Source organism: Oryctolagus cuniculus, chromosome 1 (genome assembly GCF_964237555.1).
Source record: "Oryctolagus cuniculus chromosome 1, mOryCun1.1, whole genome shotgun sequence".
In the NCBI taxonomy this organism is placed as follows: Eukaryota; Metazoa; Chordata; class Mammalia; order Lagomorpha; family Leporidae; genus Oryctolagus; species Oryctolagus cuniculus.
Genome location: NC_091432.1, coordinates 128,105,926 through 128,129,390, shown reverse-complemented (window position 1 = coordinate 128,129,390; position 23,465 = coordinate 128,105,926). Strand labels below are relative to the sequence as shown.

Below are 23,465 nucleotides of genomic sequence, written 5' to 3'. Positions count from 1 at the left end.
CTGGGGGTGGCAGAATGCGCACTTGTGTGCGCGTGTTCCAGAGGGGTCTCTGACACTCTGCAGCTGAGCCAGTGACTCATTCTCAATCTCAGCGACTTTTAGAGGTCATTTTCGTCATCCCCCTGTCTTCGGGCTGGATGGCTGCTAACTTAGCATCACGTTTGATGGTGGAGGTGCGGCTCTGCCCGGGGAAAATGTGTGTGGGGGCGGGGAGGCAGCGCGTGACCTCTTTGAAGAGCTCTCCAGCGAAGGACGTTCCCTAGCTCTTGCAGGCTGCCCGCTCCCGGGTTTCCCCATCACTGAATCAGCATGGTCCTCCGGGAACCGCTTTCTGCTGGATGGAAACCGGATGTTGGGTTCCCTGGGTGGGCGGGGGCACCATCTCCTCAGACCTGCCAGGGGCAGTTGAGACTCCCAGGGTCCCGTGAGCCAGCCCAAGAAGCTACCATTTCCCTCACCAGAAACTTGCGGTGCACCGTGAGCCCAGAACAGCACCGAGCAAAGACGCTACAACGCCTTCTCCCAGGCAATGCGCATGATTCTGCGGCTCTGTGCTCGCCACACTTCAACGCACCTTGAAATGGGCTCGCCTCCTTCGCGCCGCGACGGGCAGGCAGTGCAGCCAATAGGCCGCCGGGCCTGTGGGCGGTGCCCAATAGAAAGGCGGCGGGGGCGGGCCAGCGGGCTCGGCCCGGCTAGGCTTCACCGTGGACCTGGCTGCGCTCTGCCTGGGCTAGTAGTGCAGGTGTCGCTGCGCCGGGGCCGGGGAGGCTGCGCGCCGAGCCGAGCGGAGCCAGGGAGGGATGGAGAGCGGGCCGCCCGGGCTGCAGGAGCACCGGCGCGGGGCGTAGGCGGGCGAGAGGCGGGCGCTCGGGCACGAGAAGTGTGCGGGCGCGGGAGCACTTTGCGATAGGATGAGGCTCTTGGCTGGCGCGCGGTAGTACTATGATTTGGTATGTGGCCACTTTGATAGCAAGTGTGATCAGCACCCGAGGTCTCGCGGCTCAAGGTGAGTTGAAGTGCAGCGTCCCTTCCCTGCCCCTCCTGGCGCGCCCGGCCCCTCATCCCCGGCTCCAGTCCCCGGTCGCTCCGAGCGCCGCGCCTTCCCGCGGGTGCGGCTTGGGCACGGGCCGGGCGCCCCTCGGGGCACACTGCCCGAGAGGGCCCCGGCGTCGCGGGCCGGAGGAGCCCGGGAGGGGGAAGGGGCCTGAGTCCACGGGCTGCCGGGCACTCGAGGAAAGGACGCCTCGGGATCGAGGTCGACTTCGCCCACCTTGGGCCCTGGGGTTGACACCAGTGTGCCACGCCGGTGGCCGCTTGCTTGAACAGCTGCCTTCCCGAGCTCTGCGGAGCCCGCGGCTCCCCTAACTCTGGCTGCTGAGGAGTTTGCGGGTCTCCGGGCCCGCCGCAGCACGCCCGAGCCCCGCGCAGCGCCACCCGCACGGTGGATGAGCCCTTGCAGGGAGGCGCGCCCCAGAGCCGTGGGACTCTGCATCCACGTCTATGTGGCAGGATGCTCGGCCCGGCGGCGCCCGCTGCCCCGGCCAGCGCTCCTGCTGCCCACACATCCTGGCGGCTGGAGGTAGGAGCCCCCTCGCGGGGGGCGGGGGCGCACGGCGCGGGTGAGAGGCAGAGAACTGATGCAGACCGGCTCAGAGGAGCGTCCGCTTTTGGCTGGCCCTGGCCGGCGCCGGAGCCTGTGTTGGCTGCGCCTGGGCCCTGGCCAGGCGAAAGTTACCCAGGAGCGCGCCGCAGCGGCACCGACCCCAACCAGCCGCCGTTCCGGCTGCGAGGCAGAGTTGGCTGGGGGCGAGGGCGGCGGGGGAGGGGGTCCCCTCTGCTGCATCTTGACGCGGAGGCGGGGGCTGGGGGGGGCTTCTTTTTGCGAGTCCCGGGTCTGAGATGGGGACGAGGCAGGAGAGCCGGCGAGTTGGGCGATGCGTGCGTGAGCGCGCGGGCTTTTGCTTTGGAGACGGGCAGAGCGACCTACAAGCTTCTGGGTGGCACTCCCGGCTTTCGGCCCTTGTATGGAAGTAGCAGCGGAGCTTGGAGGGTGCCAGGACTCTGAGCTCACGGTTCTCAGAGCGCAGACACGACTCGGCTGCGGGCAAGTTCTTAGCGCCGGGAGAGATGGCGGCGGGAGAGAGGCGTCCCTAGGTGAAGTCAGCAGGGAGGACTCGCCGGCCCCAACACCCACTCCAGCCGCGCGGCGCAGAGGGGGTCGGCGGGAGACTCCTGGCACAGGGTCTTCCCGTCACCTTTCCTGGGGGTGTGTGGGGGGAGTGATTGGACAAAGTTTCTGGAATGGAACATGTCTCCTATGCTACTTGGGGAGCGGCGGGGAATCCCAGAACAGAACCAGCTGAGGGAGGGGTGATTTTGTTAAGCGGTACATTGATGTGCACGGTTTGGAAACTCTCCACTTGTCAGGCGGGAACACTGAGGCAAGGTGTCCGCTGGAGCTTAGGGAATGGGATGGATGTGAGGGGGGTCGGGCTTGCTCACAATCTGTGGCGTCCTCCTCCTGCTGTCGCCCCCATTTCGGTGTAGTCTTCCAGTGCCCTCCTCTTCCTCCCCTCCCGTTTTTGGTATGTTCCTGCTATGGGACTGTCGCTGGAAGCACAACATGACGCGCCGGGATCTCTGGATAGGAAAGAGGCCCTGAAGGGAGGCTCTCCAAGAGCCTCCACACCCAAGGCGGGGTGGGGGGAGTGGACTCCCGTCCAAGTTTCCGCACGGTGCACTGCAGGAACACACTAACTGGCAAGACAGGAGGACTTCCCCACGTTGAAGGTTATGCCTTGTGTCAGGAGGCAGAGAGGTCGTTCTGTCTGGCGTGACTGCACATGCACCCCAGTCTGCAAGTGGGGTGGAGGTCACTTTATTGGTCCTGGAGTCTTTGAGCCTAAAGTGGCTTTGATTGTGGTGGTTAAAGACCTAGGTCAGGAGTCAAGTTTGAGTTGTATCTGCATCCTCCTGACCCTGTGACCTTGGACAAAGTGTTCAGCCTCTCTAATTGTCACTTGTCTCAATGGAAAATGGACCAACAGCATGAGCTTATAGGATATTTATTTATTTACTTTTATGAACATTAATGCTATAAACGAGTATCTACCTGTTACATAGTATATGCTCAATAAACTAACATTATTATTATTATTATTGTTATTTCAATAGCTCTGGGATTCCAGGTTCCTCAATTTTCTCCACTTGGGTCACTCAGGTCCTAGGGGTTGGGAGTGGGCTGGAGAAGTTCAGAATGGGTACTGCCTCTGTCAGGAACTGAAACCCCTTACTGGGCTGACATGCTCTGGGCAGGACCTCTTGTCCCTGCATTCCAGGGGCACAGGGTGCAGGACGTGAGAACTGCGTAGGGGGTCCTTGCAAGGTCTGCAGAGCTGGAGAGACTCCGGGAAGAGCACTGAGGCTGGCCTGCAGAGTGGGTGGGCACCTTCCAGTGTGCAGGGGCTGGCGAGGCTCCCTGGGGGGCTCACCTGTCCTGGCTGGCAGAGGTGACTTCTGGGAGATTTCTGAACTGGAGGGCTGTTGAGGGCTCTTTAGGATGTGGCTGCAGCTACGGCTGCTCCCGTGGGGTGAGGGGGGAGGGCCCTCAGGTCAGTGGAGAGGTTGAGGGGATGAGGAGGAGGAGGAGGAGTCTGGAAGATGGTGATGGCATGTTCTCCAGAGTCTGCCTGCGGGCTTGGGGAGTTTCCTGTCTGCTGGAGGCCTCTGGGCCATGCTTGGCTGACTCTGCACCTCCCATCCTGGAGCGAAGCAGAAGACCTCTATTTCCAAAGCTGCCTTCCCTGACTTCCGCAGGTTCTGTGACTGGATCATTCCCAACTCTTGAACTGCCCTTCCTTTTGGCACTAAATATGGGCGTGAGAAGGTTTAGACCTGGAGGCCATGAACTGACCCCATGGACAGTCTACTGGCTGAGCAGAACTTGGCTCAGCAGTGGTCATTGAGTGTGTCCATGTGTCCATGTGCATGTGTGTGCACGTGTGTGTGTCTGTGTGTCTCCAGCACACTCATGCTGAGGACAGAAGTGTGTCTGGCAGTGTGCACACTGGAAGAACTTGGGGAAGCACTGTCCAAAGGAGCATGGCCTGGGGCAATAGGAAGAATCAGCTTTCAATGCTGGCCTGTGGCCCAGTGTGTGCTAGTCTTGGAGCTGTCAGGTCCTAGGTCCTGGGTGGTTTCATGTTTGTGGCTCTGAGACAGAAAATTGGGATCTAGTTACCCACGGAGCAGAGGCTGCCTCATTGGGAGCATCTCACTGTCCCTCCCTCCCAAGCCCTGCTCTCTCCTGGCATCTGCTTTCCCTGCTGCCTCTCCTCCACCGGGACTGGCTCCCAGAGCCTGGCATGCTGTGTGTCTTCCTTGTCAGCCCTCCGTCTCAGCCTTCCTGCTTGCTTTGGGAAGAGCTGGGGGTTGAGGGATGCCCCAAGGAGGGCCGGACCTGGGCTGCAACATAGTCCTATCCTCCAGGAAAGTGTCTCCCACAACACACACATCTTGAGGTCCTCTTAGGCTGGGGTGCAGGATTCCCAGGGAGTATCCCAAGGATCCTCCTCTATTTCCTAAAATGGGTCCAGCAGCTTATATGGAATGGACGTGAATGGTGAAAAAAGCTGTAATTGGTGAGAACTTCCAACTCTCTGCAGATGTATGTGTATATGTGTGCATCTGAGTGTGTATCCATGTATGCCTCTGTATGTGTGAGCATCCATGTGTGCCTCTTTACATGCAGTAAACTGTATGCATGCGTGTGCATGTGCATGGATCTGCATACACGCATACACATGTGCCTATATGTGCATGTACATCTGCAGTGCCCCATATGTAATGCACGCCTTCACGCCCAGGCATGCACACATGTGTATTCATGCACACAAATGTTCACATACATGTGCGAAGCATGTTCATTCATGTGTGTGTGCTTGTGTGCATATGTGTGCAGTGTGGCAGAGCAGGGCCAGTTAGGGGTAGGCCTGGGTGGGAGCCACTCCTCCCCTAGTGCTGTGGGTGGCCATGAGACCATACTTGGAGTGGAATTCTTGCTTTCCTACCCCTCACACTGTTCCTGAGTCTAAGTAGCCAGAAAGTCACCAGAATTGGAGGCTGCAGCCCAGGGGCTGGACCGAAGGCTGCCTGAGGTGCCCCAGAGGACGCCCATGTTGGGGACAAACAGAGGTGAAGTTCATGGGGAAGCTGAGAAGGATCTGTTTTCTCAAAGCAGAACTGTGGCACAGCCTGTCAGCCTGGATAGTGCAGGGCAGAGAGAAGGGCTGGGTCCCTGGGGAGATGGGTGAGGAGGCTGGGCTTGGAGAGGCAGCTTCTAGCCTGGCTCCCCCTTCTGGGGGCACTGCCCACGGGTGTGAGCCTGGTCTGTCAGAGGCAGCTGACCTATTTTTCCTAGGAATCTTCCTGCTTTTCAGTTCCCTCTTGCATGAATAGGCAGGAGACTGGTGAGCAGAGATGGGGCCTCGTGAGGGGTTTGGAGAAAGATTCCATGGAGACCAGGGCTATGAGGGAGGTGGCGGGCAGCCCCACTGTCCTGAGAAGTGAGGGCAGTGGGAGGGGCCCCACACAGCCCGGCCCCCTGTGCCCTCGTGTCTCCTTACCTCCTTCCCGGCCCCATGTACCCACCGAGAGGGGCTGTACAACTTGCACGTGGGTGCGCATTGTACTAGGTGAGTCACTGTCCTCGTTTTCTGGCTCCGGAGTAGGGAATGTTGACATATCCCTGGGAGCAAATACAGGCCTTGGATTTCCCACTGAGTTCCTGCGTCCCTCCAGAGGAGCCGGGTCTGGTTCCTGGATGCTGCACCCAGGTGCTGGGAGAGGGGTGGGGGTGGGGGCGTGGCTTTGCTTTGCTGCCGAGGAACCATTAAAGGAAAGGAGCGGCGGAGATTGAATTACCGACTTCCTTCCTGCCAGTGGCTCCTGGGGAAAGGGCTCTTGGAGATACAGTGCAGCCAAGAGCAAATTAAGGTTGCTAATGGCATCCTTGGCTGAGTCAGGCAGAGAGACAGCCCCCTCCCCCGAAGGAAAGCGCCCACCACTCCTGCCCTGCTTCCCCCATGGCTCGCTCTTCCTAAGCCTGCACGGTTTCCTGGCCAGGCCCCGTCTGGGCTCACCTGACCTCTTAGGTTTGATGTGGAGTTGTGTGTGTGTGTGGGGGGGGGGCACAGGGCTGTGAGGATACTGATGGGGAGCCTGCAGAGGGTGGGGGACTGCCAGAGATGGGCGCAGAGGGATGTCCAGAGGTGCCTGCTGTTTGGGGCATAGGCCCCTTCTCTATCGGAGACGCTCCCCGGGAGGGGGGTCTTCCCTCTGCTTTGGGCTAGAGTGAGTCCATCCTCTGCCTTCTCGTGCATCTCTCCCAGTGCCTCCCACTTGGTGAGCCCCGAGGGAGGCTGCCAGCTTCCTGGAATCTCCTGGAGCCTCCGGGCTGGGGTGGGGGAGGGAAAGGGGGACTATCGGGGGCTGTGCCTTTTTGGGACTCAGCAGGGATTATTTTTAGGCTGGCAGATGGAGGTGGCGGTGGCTGTCGCTGGTATTATTAGACAACAGGCCTGTGGTTTGAGAGTCTGGTGCCCAGAGGAGGAGGAGGAGGAAGAGGAGGAGGCTGCAGTGAGGACTTGTACTAATGAGTGGCGTGGGCTGGGGTTCAGCCCACGCCCCTCCCTTCCCTGAGCTGCCAGCCAGACGCAGCCAGGAGCCCCAGGGCATCAGGCAGAATGGTGCTGCCCAGAGAGAATCCAGCTGCCTCAAGACAGGCCCACCTTGTAATCCATTCCCCATCCCCCTGGGCTGGAGGGGCTGGACTGTCAAAACCTGCCCAGGGTGAGGGGCACTGACCTCCGACCTTGCCTTAACGGACAGGAGCAGCAGCAGGGGGTGGCCCTGGGCCCCTGGGTCTGTGTTGAGCTGGGTGGTGTGAAACAGTGGGAACCCTGACAGCACCACCTGTTACTGGAGTAAAGTTTGGGGGAGCCATGGAGCCTCCTCATTTGCTTGCTTTAGAAATGGGGACACCAGAATTTGGTCGGACCAGTGAGATTCTGTCGCATTGCTAGCACTGAGCCTGGCTGAGATTCACTGCGAGGCCCCGGCCCCTCCTGTCTTCCCCTGGCGCTTAGAGGGTTTCCGTTTCTCAGGTGCCTTTCCTCTCCCAGCCCTTCCCTGTTGGACGTGGGGGCTGTGCCAGGGCCTGGACACCTCAGGCTCCTGTGTCCACAGGGGTCCAACGGCAGCCGTGGACCCAGCTACCCACTGGGTACCAGCTGGCCCAGAAAGTGGGAGATTTGTACCCTATGGGTTTACCAAAAGGTCAGCCAGGCTGTGGGGGGGCCCTTCTGCATTCTCTTGCCTGCCAGCGTGGCACAGCTCCAGAATGACTGGGCAGACCCGCAAGATGCAGACTTGCTAGCTCAGGGCGCCACCGTTTCCTGCTTCCCCGCAAAGGGTATTGTGAGCTGCCTGGTGCCTCCGCGCGCCTCCTGCCAAAGTCACTTGTCTCCCTTTGGGGGAGGAGCTCGGCCCCTCTGTGCTGCTAAGGGCTGCTGTGGCCCCCAGCCCCCCCGCTGCAGTGTCCCTCATTCCCCCTCCCTTCCCAGTTGCTCCCTTTCCTAACACCTGCCCCTGCAGTCTCAGCTCTGTCCTGCTCCCGGCCCTGGGTGCCCTGGCGGTCTGCCGCCGTGTGTGTCCTCCATCATCCTGGGCTGCCCCAAGGCCCAGCTGAGGGTTCTGCTCTTCCTTGCTTCTCTGGAGAGCATGTTTTATTATATGTACTTTGTCCCGGAAGGATCAGGCTTCAGGGGAAGTGATTGTGGGTGATGGAGTGAGAGAACAGGCTGTGTGTGTGTGTGTGTGTGTGCGCAGGAGAGGAGGAAAACATAAATATTTCAGGATGCAGGAAACCAGGAGGGCCTGGCTGAGCGAGGAAGCTGAGAGCGGCCGCTCCCTCTGCATTCTTTGGTGGGGGGACCTGTCTCCTTTGGTCCTGCTGGGCATCCTTGGGGGTGCATACTCTTCGTAGCTGCTTCTCCCTTGCTGAAGGGGTCCTGGAGAAGAGGTTCAGGTGGAGGCTGATGTCTTGGGGGTGGGCCTTAGGCTGGCTGGGCTGGCGGGGTGGGAGAGTGGAACCTTCCCAGTACTGGGGAAAGAAGGTGTGAACGAACTGCCTCATTGCCATGCAGTGAGAATGAAGCAGCGTGAGGTGCAAATGAGCAGCTGGCACGCTGGGAACCATGTCAGAGCCCACCTATGTCCTTACCTTGCCCCCCCAGAACCCTCAGCCCCAGCAGCCCCCTCCAGGGCACAGGTTCACTGTGAGAGGTGTCTGGCCTGTTCTCCCAGGCCTAGGCTCTAGGGCCAACTCTGCCTCCCCCCCAAGGAAGGCAGCCCCAGGGAAGAGCGTCCCCCGCGGCCCCTGTGGTGCTTTGTCCCCTCATGTCCTCCAGCAGCCACTTCTGCACACACAGTCTCCCCACCGGCTCACGGCTCCTGCTGTTCCCCCATTCCTCTTGGTTCAGCCTCAGCCTTTGTGCTTATGGATGCCAACAGGCAGGCTGTCCTCGCCTGGGTGCCCCTGGGGTCGTGGGGGTGGCGCCTGCTGCAGCTGGGCCCTCTCCTCGCTCTGCCTTCCCCGAGGGGCTGGCTGCAAACTCAGCCCGAAGCCGAAGCCGGGGTGGGGGTGGGGGAGTTGGGAAACCTGCTGGGGCCTCAGGCAGGTGAGTGCAACACTCTGCTCGCCTCCAAAAATACTCTGTGATCTTAGCTCTTTCTCTAGAAAACAGTGATGTCACCGGGAGCCAATCAGCTTCTGGAAGGGCTTGCCTCCTCCTTCCGCAGCTAGCAGGGAAGGGGGAGGGGAGAAGCAGAGCTTCGGAGACACAGGGTCCAGGGAGGAGGAGCAGCTGAGCCCCTTTCCCTGTCCAGGCCAGCAGAAATCCTCGACCCAGGTCCCCCCTCCCTCCCCATGCACACACACATGCACACATGTGCAGGTAGAGACAGGAGCAAGGAGAGAGACAGGGAGACAGAGACACTGACAAAAACTTGAAGAAAGACAGAGAGACATGGAGATGGCCAGACACACACACACACACACACACACACGGAAGGAGCTGGAAAGAGAGAGAGACAGTCATGCAGAGAGGCCCAACACAGAGCTGAAGGAGACACAGAGGCAGGCCCAAGCCGGCAGGGGCCAGAGGCACAGTCAGACCATTCCACCAGGAAGGAGGGGCCTGGCGCTGGGAGGGTGCAGCAGGCTGGGCTTTGAGCCTTTGGTAGGCAGCTGCTGTCCCTGGTGCTGCCCAGCCTGGGACAGGAGGTGTGGGATGAGGAAGGGGGAAGGTGGGGTGGACTCGCTCGTGTGGGTGGTGAGGGGCAGCTGGGGGCCACTTCCCTGGGCTGTCCCCTTCACTGGGACATTGCTGGGCAAGGTGACCTTGTGGCCTCCTTGGCCCTGCCTGGTGGTGGAGGCTGGCGTGGGAGGAGTGTTCTCAGTGGGAGGTGGGGCTGCAGCACTGGGTGGCGCCCAACAGCCATGCCAGGGGTGTGGACGGCACTCCGGTGGGCCCACCTCCTGGCTGCCTCCTGGCTGCCTCCTCTCCCTGATGGGGGTGGGGTGGGAGTGGGGACCCCTCCCCTGCCAGCCAGGATGGGTGTGCCCTCTTCAGCCATCTGGTTTCCCTGTCCTTTGCCAAAGGCCGGACGGGACAATTGCGATCTCTGCCCGAAGTGTCCTGTTCTCCCCGTAGTGACATTCGGGGCTTTGGAAACTGGAGACCTGCAGCCCCACCCCCAGCCCCTCCCCTCTGCAGCATGCGCTGGCACTGGCATGGAGTGGAGGAGGGGCTTGGGGCGGCCTCTCAGCCCCTGGAGCAGCCTGACAGGTCAGGGGATTTCCTGCTCAGGAGCTCTCTTGTTTAGTGCACAGCTTCTGGTCGCTGAGCCCCCGGCAGGCAGGCTGGCTCTGGTGGGCAGGGACCTGGGTTGGGGGAACGGATCACGTTGAGGCTGCGTGCTTCCACTCCGAGGGGAGGGCTGGAGCCCCTGCACCTCCTCGTCCATGTCTCCTTGCAGTTCTGGCAGTTGGGGGGTGGGGAATGCCAGAGGGGACCAGGGCATGAGTGCACCTGCTGCTCTTTGGGTCCTGGGAGGGCCGGTGTGGTTTGTGAGACTGAACAGAACCCCTTCCCTCTCCCTTATTCCCCACCTCAGGCTTGTAGCTGCTAGGGGGCTCAGAGCAGAGGGGAGTGCCGGGACAGAGGGGCATTTGGGGCTCCCTGGGAGGGGCAGGGGCAGAGGAGCTGGATAACGGTGGTGGAGGCAGCCCTTTGACACGGCACGGGGCTACCTGGGTGGAATCTCTCTGGCATCACTGCTCTGCCCCAACTGCTGTTCCCATAGTTGCCCACGGCCTGCGAGAGGAGCCCGAGTTTGTGACTGCCCGAGCCGGTGAGGGCGTGGTCCTGCGATGCGACGTGATCCACCCAGTGACGGGACAGCCCCCGCCCTATGTCGTGGAGTGGTTCAAGTTTGGGGTCCCCATCCCTATCTTCATCAAGTTTGGCTACTACCCGCCCCACGTGGACCCTGAGTATGCAGGTAAGGTCTGGGCTGTCCCTCCCTGGTTTTGGCCTTGTCCGTCCTCTTGTGTCTTCCCTGCCTCTCTCCTCTCCCGTGGAGGTTGTCATTAAGTGGTGGGAGGAGGGAGAGGGGAGAGAAAGTGAGGGTGGAGCAGGGGACACCTGTGGGGAACTGGGCAGCTCCATTCCCCTTGCCGGGCAGCTGCAGGGTGTGCCCGTCCGGCTGTGCTGCTGTCTGCCTCTTGGCTCTGAACTCCAGGCTCTGCCTTTCCTGAGTGTCCAAGTGTCCCCCATGCCCATGCCCCTGGCAGACGTCTGGTCCCACTGGCTCGGTTTCCCTCTGCCACGTGTCCTCCCCTTCTCCTGGGCCGCTGGTGTCTTGCTCTGCAATTACTCTGCCAGCAGTGGTCTTGCTGTGACTCACCACTGCCGGCTGCCAGGGGGAGGGTGTGGGGTGAGTGTGTGTGTGTGTGTGTGTGTGTGCGCGTGCGCGCGTGTGCTGGGGTTGAAAGGCAGGGAGGAGACCACTAGGACTCTGTGTTTACTTTTATTTTAATTTAAAGATTTATTTATTTATTTGAAAGAGAAAGAGAGATCTTTCATCTGCTAGTTCACTCCCCAAATACCTGCAACAGCCAGGTCTGAGCCAGGCAGAAGCCAGGAGCCAGGAACTTCATCTTGGTCTCCCACATGGGTGGCAGGGGCCCAAGTACTTGGGCCATTCTCTGCTCCCTCCCCGGGGGAATTAGCAGGGAGCTGGATTGGAAGCAGAGCAGCTACGACTCCAGTTGGCCCTCTCATGTGTGATGCTGGCCTTGCAGGCGCCGGCTTAACCCTCTGAGCCCTAGGCTGGCCCCTGCTTTTCCTTCTGCCTTCACTCCCGGCTTCTGAGTCCGGGTTGCCTTTCTCTCAGAATCCTTCCATTTTTATCTCCTGTGCCTTTGCCTCTTGCTGTCTTCTTGGCCAGGGTTGCTTTGGATAGTCTGGGTTTTAGGCAGATTGCCAGTGTCAAGACAAGGAGGAAAGCAGAGGAGGTGGACTGGGCTGGAAGGGAGGTGGCAATTGGCTGCAGGGCTGCTCTGTCCTGCTGGCGTGGCAGAAGGGCTGGTGCTGCAGCTCCCAGTGGCTCAGTTCATGAGTGGATTCAGCCTCCTGATGGAGTTCAGGAGGGTGTTCAGGGGTCTCTGCCCTGCCTGCCACTCATTCCCTCGTTTTCAGGTTAATGGGCCCCACTGCTCTCTGCTCTGGGAGTTGCTGGGCTTTGACAAGATGTGCAGTTTTTCTGGCACTGGTAGCAGAATTACAGGAACCCTGGTATTCCAGTCCCTGGCCCGTGTCCCCTCTGCCCTACCATTGGAAAGTTGGACAGAGGAGGCTGCCTATGGAGGTCCTGGGTGCTCAGTTGGGGTAGGGGGATTGCAACGCTGAGTGGAGACATTGCAGGGCCTACTAGAGACTGCCTTGCCTACCCTCATGTGTTCAAAGCTTCTGCTACTCCCTTTCATCTCTGCTCAGCTCTGCGTCTCCAAAAGCATGAAAGTATCCTAAGGAACTGAGGCTTTACTCAGTGCCAGACACATTGAGCTGTCATGGAAGTCTGGGCAAGGCTGGCTGGGGATGGACGGTAGCTGCATGACCATACACCTACCACCTGCTGCACATTCTGGGCGTGGCTATGGGAAATGCTCTCAAGGTTATGTCGGGTGTCCTGCCTTTGACTTGGGTGAGGAGCAGGGAGCTGTGCACCCTGCCCTGATGGCTTTTTTTCCATTCTGTTTCCCTAGGTCGGGCCAGTCTTCACGATAAGGCATCCCTGCGGCTGGAGCAGGTGCGCTCCGAGGACCAGGGCTGGTATGAGTGCAAAGTGCTCATGCTGGACCAGCAGTATGACACCTTCCACAACGGCAGCTGGGTGCACCTCACCATCAACGGTGCGTGTGGCCCCCTTCCCAGGACTGGCCTAGGAAGCCTGCCTCTGAGGGCCTGCTGTGGGGGAAACCCTTCCATGACTGCACCCCAACCCTCCCTCAAAGCATTGCTGCAAAAAGGAACCTCAGCCCCATGGGATCTCAGCTTCTCTGAGTTGTCTTCCTGGGCCCCTGAGGTCAGAGGCATGCATAAGAGAAGGGCTCCCTGTTACGTGGTGGTGTCCGAGTTCCTTACAGGAAGGTGGGATACTGCTTCAAGCCAGGAGGATTATGGCTTTGCGGGGGCAGAACTGGGTCACTGCAGGAATCATTTCCCAACCTGGGGATGGCCCTGCTAGCCCAGGTCATGCCTGCCTGCTCTCCAGTGGGTTTCCTGGAGTCCCACTGTAGTCTTTGTGGGTTGCTATTTTGGTTCCTCGTTGGGTATACGTACTTGAGTAGTAAGAGGCAAGGGTTTTCTTGTATGCCCAGACACGATCCCTGCTCAGATGGCATTTACCGGCTAATAAAATGTAAAGACCCAGGAGAGAGGGATGGTTTCTATGGCTATCAGTTATTTATAGCACAGGTTGTAGAACTTTGCTGTGTATGGATGCTTGTGGAGTATCTGGGTGAGGGCACGGAAACCCCGGTGAAGTTAAGCTCCAGGTGTTTAAGGGCCTGGTTCCCCAACTGTGACAGCACCAGGGGCTGGGCCCTTTGGGTCTCCCCAAGGGTTGAACCTCTCCTCTGGGTTCTTACCTAAGGGGACATCCTCTGGAGGAGCCAGAAAACTGGAAGCATGGAGCAAAGACAGGAGAAGTGCTCTTCATGGTGGGAAGGGAGTGGGTGTTTTTTTTTTTTTTTTTTTTTTTTTGCCAGACCTTATCCTTATTCTTCTGTATTCTGTGGATGATGAAAATATCTTCTGAGTTGCAGACACGATGCTCACTACTGAGGCTATGACAGCCAGTGTGCCTGGGTGAGCCATGTACCACTTAGGTCCTCATGGTTTTGCTGCCTGATGGATGCTGTGTTTGGAAAGGAGAAATGGATGTTGTTCCTGGACTAGAAGCTTCTCTCAAAGGCTGGCTCCATCTGCCCTATGTAGTGGGGGTGGGTCAGACCTGCACTCCTTCTGGGTCTGCACACCCGTTCAGGGTCCAGGGAGCATTTTAGCATGAGCACTGGCCTTTAGGACAAAGGCTCCTTACTGCTGATGGCCTTGGACTTGCGCTGGTCCAGGTGGCCTGCCACTTCTCTCCATGTTAGATGCACTTGGACCCTGTCGATCAGCCCAGGAACCTGATCCGAGGCATATTGTAAATCTTGGATGGGTTGTCCCCACCACCGAGCAGCTTTTGAATCACCTCCTTTTGATGCCAGCTGCTGTGTGTGCAGGAATGAAAGCTCATCTTAATATTAGCTCAAGCAAAACGTAATTAGGAAGGTAAATATGCTGCTGGAAGCATCCCTGATTGAGCTGCAAGCCAAGGGCCTGGTGTGGCCGCACCTCTCCCCTCCGCCCTTTCCTCGGTGGGCTTGCCATCGTCTCTTTCCTTTTGCATCTCCTGGTTGTTTTGTCCACTGCAGGAACCCGAGAGATCAGCTATTCAGTAGATGCTCACGTGATAGGAAAGTAGAATTTAGGTTGGAATTGTGTGTCCCCTTGGAATTCTTCGGGAATTCCAAATTTCCTGGAGTACGATAAGCATGGCTCAAGACCTTTAAAAATGTGATCTATTTAATAAACCCACTGCATGTGAACTGTGTGATCCCGGGCGAGTGAAGTCACCTCTCTGAGCCTCTGTTCTAAGGCCAGTGCCTATTTGCAAGGTTGTTGTAGGGGTTTAAATAAAATGCTATGTGAGAAAGGATCTTGCACAATGTCTGGGACATTAATTATGCATGGATATTTATATGTACATATGATGCTGGCCATCCTTCCAGAGAGAGAAGAAGACAGAAAAATGCAGAAGCAGGATGTGGGGCTGGGAGACACATAGCACTTTTGTCATTCCAGTGTCCTTATGAACCCACCAACAATTGTCCATTCAAAACATATTTTTGAATGTTTGTCCTGTGCAGGCTCAGGGCATGACTCAGTCCTGACTCGAGACTTCAAAAGAGAGGCAAGTCCAGAGACAGTTACGGTACGGCTTTTGGTGCACTGGGGAGGAGGAGCCTCTGTGCAGAGACCTGGCTGGAGATGGCAGCTGGCCAGATGCAGGTGAAAAGTGGGCAGGGGTGCTCCAGGCAGGGGATTAGCATGCCTGGGAGCCCAGGAGCAGGAGAGCAATGCATTTTTGCAGTGCAGGCAGGGTGTTCATGGGGGGATGTTGGGCAGAATGGCCAAGGATGACGCATCATCTGCCCCAGGCTTGCGATCGAAGCTGTTTTGCTGTAACCAGGACGCCCACCTGCAACCTGGGTAGAACAGACAAACACTTCCCAGGTGAGCAGGAGAGCCCTCTCCTCTTCGTCCCCCTGGCCCTTCTTCTTGGGCTCCCAGGTTCTTTGCAGCATAAATATTTCCATTATTTCGGGAAAGATTCCAAGCACCAGTGATCCACTGCCTCCAAAGCAGAATGTTTAATGTCAGGCGTTTCCTGACAGGGATCACCTTTGGAAAATGAAAGGCCAGTGAAAATTAGAATTACAAATTGTCTCATTCTCCTTCTGGGTTTTCTTTCAAGACCAGTTGGGTGGAAACAAACCCAATTATTTCTTTATCACATAGAAAATACCATAAAAACCCAAGCCAAGCCTTGCTGTAGGTCGGTGAATTGGTTGGAGGAGAGGCCAGCCTATTTCTAACCTACACTATTAATTATAGGGCACTTGGAAGAAAGAATTAAGCCTGGAAATGCAGCTGGCAAGCTAACACCTAATTCAGTAAATAATCGAGAGTCAAACCATTATTTTCCTGAAAACTCGAAATTGTTCAAAGTACTTTCCTGATTAGCACCTAAATAATAAAGTAATTATGTAATTAGTAATTAATTTGTCACTTCAGGACGTAATTTAATTTATTATCTTTTCTTTTAAGCTTGACATCCGAGGTAAGGGAAGCTGTGGCTGTGTTGGCTGTGTGTCGAGGGGCATCCTGGGCCTGAGGGTGTCTATGCCGATGAGAGCTACTCCAGAAGGGGAGAGAGGCCTGAAACCAGGATTTCAAGATCCGTTACAAAGGCTTGGGATTTTTTTTTTCTTTTTTTGGACTGGCAGAGTTAATGAGAGAGAGAGAGAGACAAAGAGAAAGGTCTTCCTTTTTCCTTTGGCTCATCCCCAAATGGCGCTGCGCCGATCCGAAGCCAGGAGCCAGGTGCTTCCTCCTGGTCTCCCATGCAGGTGCAGGGCCCAAGCGCTTGGGCCATCCTCCACTGCACTCCTGGACCACAGCAGAGAGCTGGACTGGAAGAGGAGCGACTGGGACAGAACCGGCACCCCAACGGGACTAGAACCTGGGGTGCTGGCGCCGCAGGCGGAGGATTAGCCAATGAGCCACCGTGCTGGCCTGGGATGGTTTTTAAATACAGGTTTTGGTGTATTCTGAGGTCCTGGAGCAGAGCCAATTTTCTTGAGGTGTATTGTGTTATTGTGTGTCTGAGAGGAAGTGTGCTTCTTAATTCAATCAACAGTCACACTGAATCTTCCCTGTGTGCCCACATGGAGCTATGGGTTTGGGAGATATAGATGGAAGTGGTCTTGCCTTAGGAAGTTCTATGCACTTACGTTAGTGTGGGAGTGTAGATGTGTGTGCATGCATCCCTCATTCATTAATAGTTTTATTTCATCCATTCATTCAACAAGTGTTTGTTGAGCACTGTGCCACCTCCTGGAACTATGCTCCAAGCTGGGTGTATGGTGGTATTGCAGAAAAGATGTCTGTTCTTAAGACAGGATTATTCTAGTAAGGGGGATAGATAAGAAACAAATACAAGGGTACTTCAGAAAGCTCATGGAGCAGTAGAATTAAAAGAAGTTTGTTTTGGTGCAAAAAAGTTTTGATATCCAGGCATAGTTTTTAATTAGTTTATATGTTTGTAAATATTTATTTTATTTATCTGAAAGATATAGTTACAGAGAGAGGTAGAGAGAGAGAGATCTTTCATCTGCTGGCTCCCTCCCCAGATGGTTGCACCATCCAGAGCTTAGCTGATCCAAAGCCAGGAGCTAGGAGCTTCTTCTGAGTCTCCCACATGGGTGCAGGGGCCCAGGGACTTGGGCCATCTTCTGTTGCTTTCCCAGGCCATAGCAGAGAGTGGGCTCGGAAGTGGAGCAACCGGTACTTGAACCAGTGCCCCTGCAGGTGCCACAGCGCCAGCTCCTAGTTAATTAATTTTTAGAAAGATTTATTTATTCACTTGAAAGGCAAAGTTACAGAGAGAGGAAAGTCAGAGAAAGCAAGAGGTCTTCCATCCACTGTTTCACTTCCCAGATGACTGCAACGGCTAGGGCTGGACCAGGTTGAAGTGGCCCAAGTATTTGGGCCTTCTTCTGCTCTCCCAGGGACCTGGATCAGAAGTGGAGCAGCTGGGACTCAAACTGGCACCCATATGGACTGCCAGAGGCACAGCAGCCTAACCCACTGTGCCACAACACCGGTCCTGTTAATTTTACTTTTGAAATATTTGAAATATTTGAGAGATAGAGAGAGAGAGAGAGAGAGAGAGAGAGAGAGAGAGAGAGATTGTTCATCTGCTGGTTCACTCCCCAAGTGGCTGCAATGGCCAGGGCTAGGCCAGGTTGAAGCCAGGAGCCAGGAGCTTCTTCTGGGTTTCCCATGTGGGTGTCAGGAGCCCAAGTACTTGGGCCATCTTTTGTTGTTTTCCCAGGTGCATTAGCAGGTAAATGGATGAAAAGTGGAGCAGCTGGGACCTGAACTGGCACCCATATGAGATGCAGGCATCACAGATGGAGGCTTAACTCACTGCAACGCTGATCCCATGCATAGTTTTTTATACTATACATTTCCAACTTTTTGAAGACTGCGTGTGTGTGTGTGTGTGTGTGTGTGTTTGTAGACTTTAGTTAGTGGAAAGTGCTTTAGAGGAAGTAAGGTTAGGCAAGGCAATAGCGAATGGTGGGAGAGGCATCTTGGATGGGCGGACCAGGTAAGGCAGAGAGGGCATTTAGCAAAGACTTGCCTAAACTGAAGGACTGAGCTCTGAGTATAGAGTTCCGGGGGTGGGGGGGTACAAAATAGCACGTGCAAAGGCCCTGAGGCCAGTGGAGAGGACGGGCCTCTCCCAGAGCTTCTCATTTGTGCCTGTGCATTTCCTGGGAGGTGGTGACGATGGTATGAATGGCGGAATGACCAGTGGTTTTTATGACCCTTTCCGCACACATTATCTTCTTTATTTCTCACATCAATTCTGGAGGGTGGAGCACATTGGTAAAGCCCAGAGAAGCTTAGTACTTGCCTAAGGTCACATAGCAGGTGGCAGCCAGCACTTGAACTTGGCTCCTGGGCTTTGGGTGCCTTGAGATGAGCTCGGAGTGGCTTGCCCCAGTCTACAGTGGTGAGTCTCAGGGCTGGCATGCAGCAGCTGAGCCTTCTTGTCCTTTCGGAAGACCACAGAAATGATAGTCTAAGGGTTTAAGATCGCCCGGATTGCCTCTACAAACAGCTCTGGCAAATGGGACTGAGTCTCTTAAAAACCCAATCAGCCAAACACGATGGAGTTTTTATCAAATCTCCAATGCAGGGGATGATAACCTGGCACAGGCAAAGGAGAATTTAGAAGGCTGTAGCTTCTGCCGTGGCCAGTCCACCTTTATCCACAGAGCCAGGCTGGGAGGGAGGAGAGTGCTTTTCTCTGCAGAAGCAGAAAAGCAAGACTCTGGGAAGCCTGGCCTGGGCTCTGTTCTAGGTAGGCTGAGGTAGGGCCCCAACAGTGAGAGTCCTGGGGATGTGGGGGCCTGGCAGAGGTGGGGTACAGGAAACGGGCCGCTGTGTGTTGTGGACAGGGGACAGCTGAAGCACGGTGTAGAAGAGTCTGAAGAGCAGGTGGCAAATGCGTGCTGTGTCAGAGCCCCGAGAGCTGCCTCATCTGTCACCCGCAGGGGCTTCCCTGTAGTAGAATTAACCTATTGGACCTTAGCTAAGCACAGCAGGAGACTGCAGGAGGCCAGGTCTCCTCCTACCCCTGCACCCTGGAGTACTTGTGGTCAGATCTCACCTGTCTCCATCTTCCCTGCATCCCATAGAGCTATAGGGAGGGTTACCTGCTGAGTGAACTGATGCCCCGCCCTCTTCACCTCTGTCATCTCCTTTGCAGCCCCTCCCACCTTTACAGAAACACCCCCCCAGTACATCGAGGCCAAGGAGGGTGGCAGTATCACCATGACCTGCACAGCTTTTGGGAACCCTAAGCCCATCGTTACCTGGCTCAAGGAGGGGACACTTCTTGGTGCTAGTGGGAAATACCAGGTGAGTGTGGCTCTAGTGGGGTTGTTGCACCTGCTTTTCCTTGCTCACCCTCCTCATCCTTCTCTCCCTCCAAGGCTGCCAGCCACTGGTTCTGTGTACACAGCCTCCCCTGCGTCTTAGAGGGAGATGGATGTGGAGGCACCTGCCTTCCCATCTGCCCAGGTGCATGTGTCCTGAGCCCAGCTTCCCTGCCTGAGGGCAGCCCTGGTGGGGCCCGTGGGAGGGTGCTGAGCTCCCTCTGTCCTCGGCCCCCAGGTGAGTGATGGCAGCCTGACGGTGACATCGGTCAGTCGGGAAGACAGAGGCGCCTACACCTGTCGAGCCTACAGTATCCAGGGGGAGGCTGTGCACACGACCCACCTGCTTGTCCAAGGTGAGAAGGTTTTCTTCAGCCTCTTTGTCCTCCTCCAGAGCCTCCAGGGGATTGTGAGGTGAGTTTTCCCAGGATGGAGTTGGCCCAGCTGGAGGTGCCTGGGGAGCCGGGCAGCCTGTGAGGAGCTGGGCAGTGCTCCTGCAACCCATGCTCCTCGCTGTCCAGCAGGGGCATTGCACAGCATGGCAGGGAGGCACCAGGCTGCCTTGTCTCCACCTCGACACTTAACACTAAGGACATTTGGCAGAGCTGGGTCTGTCTGGCTAGTGCTGGGAGGGGCCAGTCAGTGCCAGAGTCCCCCAGAAGGGGCTGGGCACTGACCAGGATTGGGAGGTCGGAGGGCAGCAAGTGGAGGGGCTCCCACCTCTCCATTCACTACCTGCTGAAGGAATGAGGTTGGGAGGAGTTGGTGGTGGCCATGCCCAGCTACCAGAGCTGTTGCTGGAGCGCTAGTCCTCCTGCCTCTGAGTGACAGCTGAACTGGAGGTCCCTCCGCAGCCTGGGTGGCAGCTGCTCCTTTCTCAGGGGAGCGCAAGGCCAGTACCAGAGGCTGCTGGGATTCCACCATGCTGCCCTCTCACCCTGCGCAGAGCTGGCCAGCACCGCTAGGCTGGGACTCCTGCAGAGATCAGCTTATTCTTTGCTCTTGACTTAAAGTGCAGCCTCTCCCCTGCTGTGCTGGAGAGGGGTGGGCTGGGAGGAAGGGTGCATATATGGGAGGAGATGGCTGGTCTGGGAGCTGTGGGGGCAGGTGCAGGGGTGGCAGGTGCCTGAGTCGTCCCAACAGCAGTTTACATAAGCATCTTCGTGGCTACTGTCTGGGTTGTGTTGCCCCCAGCCTGCCCCCGAGCACTGGTGCTTCTGTCCTCCCTCATCAGGTGAGGTGACGTTGGTTCCCTGTCCTCCCCAGGGCCTCCTTTCATTGTTTCTCCTCCCGAGAACATCACCGTCAACATCTCCCAGGATGCTCTGCTCACCTGCCGGGCAGAGGCATACCCGGGGAACCTCACCTACACCTGGTACTGGCAGGACGAGAATGTCTACTTCCAGAAGTGAGCAGCCCTTGCCCGGATCCTCTCACAGGGTCCCCGCCTGGGTCCCCAGGGGCAAGGGACTGTGCCGGCTGCCCACCAGCTCCAGGGGCTTGCAGAGGGGGAGGTCGGGTTTGTGTGTCCCTTGAGAGTGGTCCCTGGGGATGCTGCATCTGGGGGAGGTGACGGTGGCTCTTGCCTAGATGTCTCTTGCACCTGCCAATGCCCTCCCTCCTCATCCCCTTCCTGGCTTTGCAGCGACCTGAAGCTGAGGGTACGAATCCTGATCGATGGAACCTTGATCATCTTCCGGGTGAAGCCAGAAGATGCTGGGAAGTATACCTGCGTCCCTAGCAACAGCCTGGGGCGCTCCCCCTCGGCCTCGGCGTACCTGACTGTGCAGTGTGAGTGGGGTTGAGGGAGAGCACTGGGGGCGGGGCAGGGATGCCAGGCGGCTCAGCCTCCTTAGCCAGTCCAGAGGCTGGAGGGCAGCAGAGAGCAGGGGAACGATTGTGGAGGGTGGAATGTCCCGGACTGGTCAGTTACCGACACCTGCCAGGAGCCACGGGGCCGCTGCGTGTGTTAGCCAGATCACCGGGTTGTACCTGGGTTGACTGAACAGAGCCTTTGAACATTATCCTTGGGTTGAGTGCTGGCAACACCTCCATACCTTGAACAAGCTGCTGTTTGCTGCTTTTCTCTTGGTGTCTGAGAGCATGTAGCTTGGGACAGGTGCAAGGGTTTGGTGTCCTGCCCAGCTTGCTCACTGCCTCCATGCCACAGACAGTGAGTAGGGCAGGGGGCTGAAGACACCCTCGGCTTCCTCCTTTCTGTGCTTGGCTCTGGTGCAGCCAGAGATCCCGGTGAAGGAGCAGCAGCTCGCCCCGTTCAGCGGATGGCTTTTGTGCGAGCAGAATGATTGAGGTTGCTAATCTGTAATACTTGAGCACAGTCAGTTGCTTTCCCACCCACAGCAGCTGAACATTGTGAGAGTGAGAGAGAGAAGGGTGAGTAATGAGGATTGAATATCTTCCTTTTGATTTGCGGATAGCCCTGTCACTCAGGCAACAAAAGCCCATGCTGTCGCTGTAGGTGACAGACGCTCCATCATTTGCCGGTGGGTGTGGGAGAACTGCTCACTGCCAAGGACACAGAGGGACAGGGGTGAGAAGTGTGGCAGCTTGGAGACACAGCCGGGAGTCAGCATCTTCGTTTAGGCTAAGTAGAAGAGCGGTGGGTGGCGCTGAGAGGCAGAGCCTGTCCACCTGCTGCACAGAGCGGGTGTGGACGGCCCAGCCAGACCTGCTGGGCCTTGTCTCCTACTCTGCCATGGTTTCAATGCAGTGACTTTGTGGGTGGGGCACCTGTGTCACCTCTCCTGGTAGTGCGTCTTTTGTAAGTTCCCAGCTTTTTTTTTTTTTAATATTCATTTATTTATTTGAAAGTCAAAGTTACACAGAGAAGGAAAGGCAGAGAGAGAGAGAGAGAGAGACAGAGAGAGAGAGGTCTTCCATCTGCTGGCTCACTCCCCAATTGGCCACAACAGCTGGAGCTGCACAGATCTGAAGCCAGGAGCCAGGAGTTTCTTCCAGGTCTACCACACAGGTACAGGGGCCCAAGGAATTGGGCCATCTTCCACTGCTTTCCCTGGCCATAGCAGGCAGCTGCACCAGAAGTGGGGCAGCCGGGACTTGAACTGGTGCCCATGTGGGATGCCAGCACTGCAGGCGGTGGCTTTACCCCCTATGCCACAGCACTGGTCCCCAGTTCCAAGCTTTGAAGAGCTGTGAGGCTCAGCATGTTGGTCTAACCCCAGACCTGCAATAGGAAAATACAATTCAGGAGACTGTTCCGAGTCACTGCTGATATTTTCAGGCTGGATTGGGTGGACGACTCTGCCACCTGGGCAAGAGAAGGTGGTGGCACGGTGGGGAGCCACCATGGTCAGCTGTCTTCAGTAGGACGATGAACCTGGCCGGGATGCAGGTCCCAAGTCCTGGAAGCTGCAGGCCACCTTTCTGTTGGGAGACGGGTTCTGTTTTCCCCATCGGTCCCTGGCACTGGCGCCACCACCCACTCCCACTGTCCCTTTTTCTCCTTCCTGCCTTCAGACAGAATCCAGAGGTGCCGAGATTTACAGGTGGGTGAGACGAGGATCTTTGTTTCTGCTAAAAAGCAGTGTTCAGAGTATTTCCCATTCATAAACCCTTTGAAAACCTCGGAGGAAAAAAAAAGAACTCTATCATACAAAAGTAGGAAGCTCTGTCTAAATATATAACTCGGCCTGGTATTTATGTAATGCTGTTCGCAGAAGAGCTCAGAGTGCTTGAAAGATAGCGGCTCATTCATCGCCACCGCCTCCCTCTTTCTGGAGCCTTCTCCGTGGCCCTCAGGGGAAATCGGGGAGAACAGAGACGAGGTGACTCAGCCCGCAACACAGGGTGTGCGGGGCCTCTTGCTGCTCTCCTGGGACCTTTGGTCTGCTCTGTGGCCAGGGTTGATTCTGTGTTTCAACTGCAGAGTCAGATAGGAAAGCTGAGACCCGGGGAGGCCGGACCATCAGCAGGAAAGGGAGGAAAAAGCACAGCCCTTATGGTTGTGCCCCGATGATGGCCTTGTGTGTGGCAGTGGCATTCCTTGCGTGGTGGGCTGCCTGCTGCCCTGGAGATGCTGGGAGAAGCAGTGGGTGGGGATAGGTGTGTGCAAGTGTTGGCTTTGAGGTTTAGAGTCTAGGAGCTGTAGGAGGTGGGTATTGAGCCCTTGCTTGACAGGTAAAGTCCATGCATATGAGGGGTCTTGGGAAAGTTCGTGGAAAATGCATATTATGAAAATGTTATGCAGGGATTTCCAAAAAAATTTTTTTTCGCCGTAATAGACTTGTAGTTCCACTTTTGCATGATTTTTTTGATGTAAATTTGAAGCATTTAAGGCGCAGGCTGACTAAAACATGTGCTCGAATGTCTGCAAGCATTTAGAACCAGCACTCTTAAAACAGTGGGTTGGGCAGGCAGGAGGCGGCCGTCTAGCTGGTGGTCTCTAGAGCGCAGTGGTTATGCCATCTGTGTTGGCTGTGGGTCCTTAGGCTGCCGGGCACTGACTGACATGCAGTGG

The 23,465-nt window shown here is 56.7% G+C and overlaps 1 protein-coding gene across 4 annotated transcripts in view; it reads left to right on the top strand.

The window, feature by feature from the left end:
* Positions 1-376: 376 nt before the first annotated feature.
* Positions 377-23,465, top strand: part of IGSF9B (immunoglobulin superfamily member 9B) — a 58,543-nt gene continuing 35,454 nt past the window's right edge. Inside the window, exons 1-7 of one of the 4 annotated variants that reach the window (XM_051834508.2) lie at positions 377-1,009; positions 10,429-10,626; positions 12,392-12,538; positions 18,799-18,950; positions 19,206-19,323; positions 20,234-20,375; positions 20,613-20,758. In XM_051834508.2, the coding sequence (XP_051690468.1) occupies positions 946-1,009; positions 10,429-10,626; positions 12,392-12,538; positions 18,799-18,950; positions 19,206-19,323; positions 20,234-20,375; positions 20,613-20,758 (967 nt within the window). In that variant the 5' untranslated portion in view covers positions 377-945. The remainder of the gene's footprint in view (positions 1,010-10,428; positions 10,627-12,391; positions 12,539-18,798; positions 18,951-19,205; positions 19,324-20,233; positions 20,376-20,612; positions 20,759-23,465) is intronic. The other 3 variants (XM_070065666.1, XM_051834507.2, XM_008248366.4) reach the window with 3 other exon arrangements.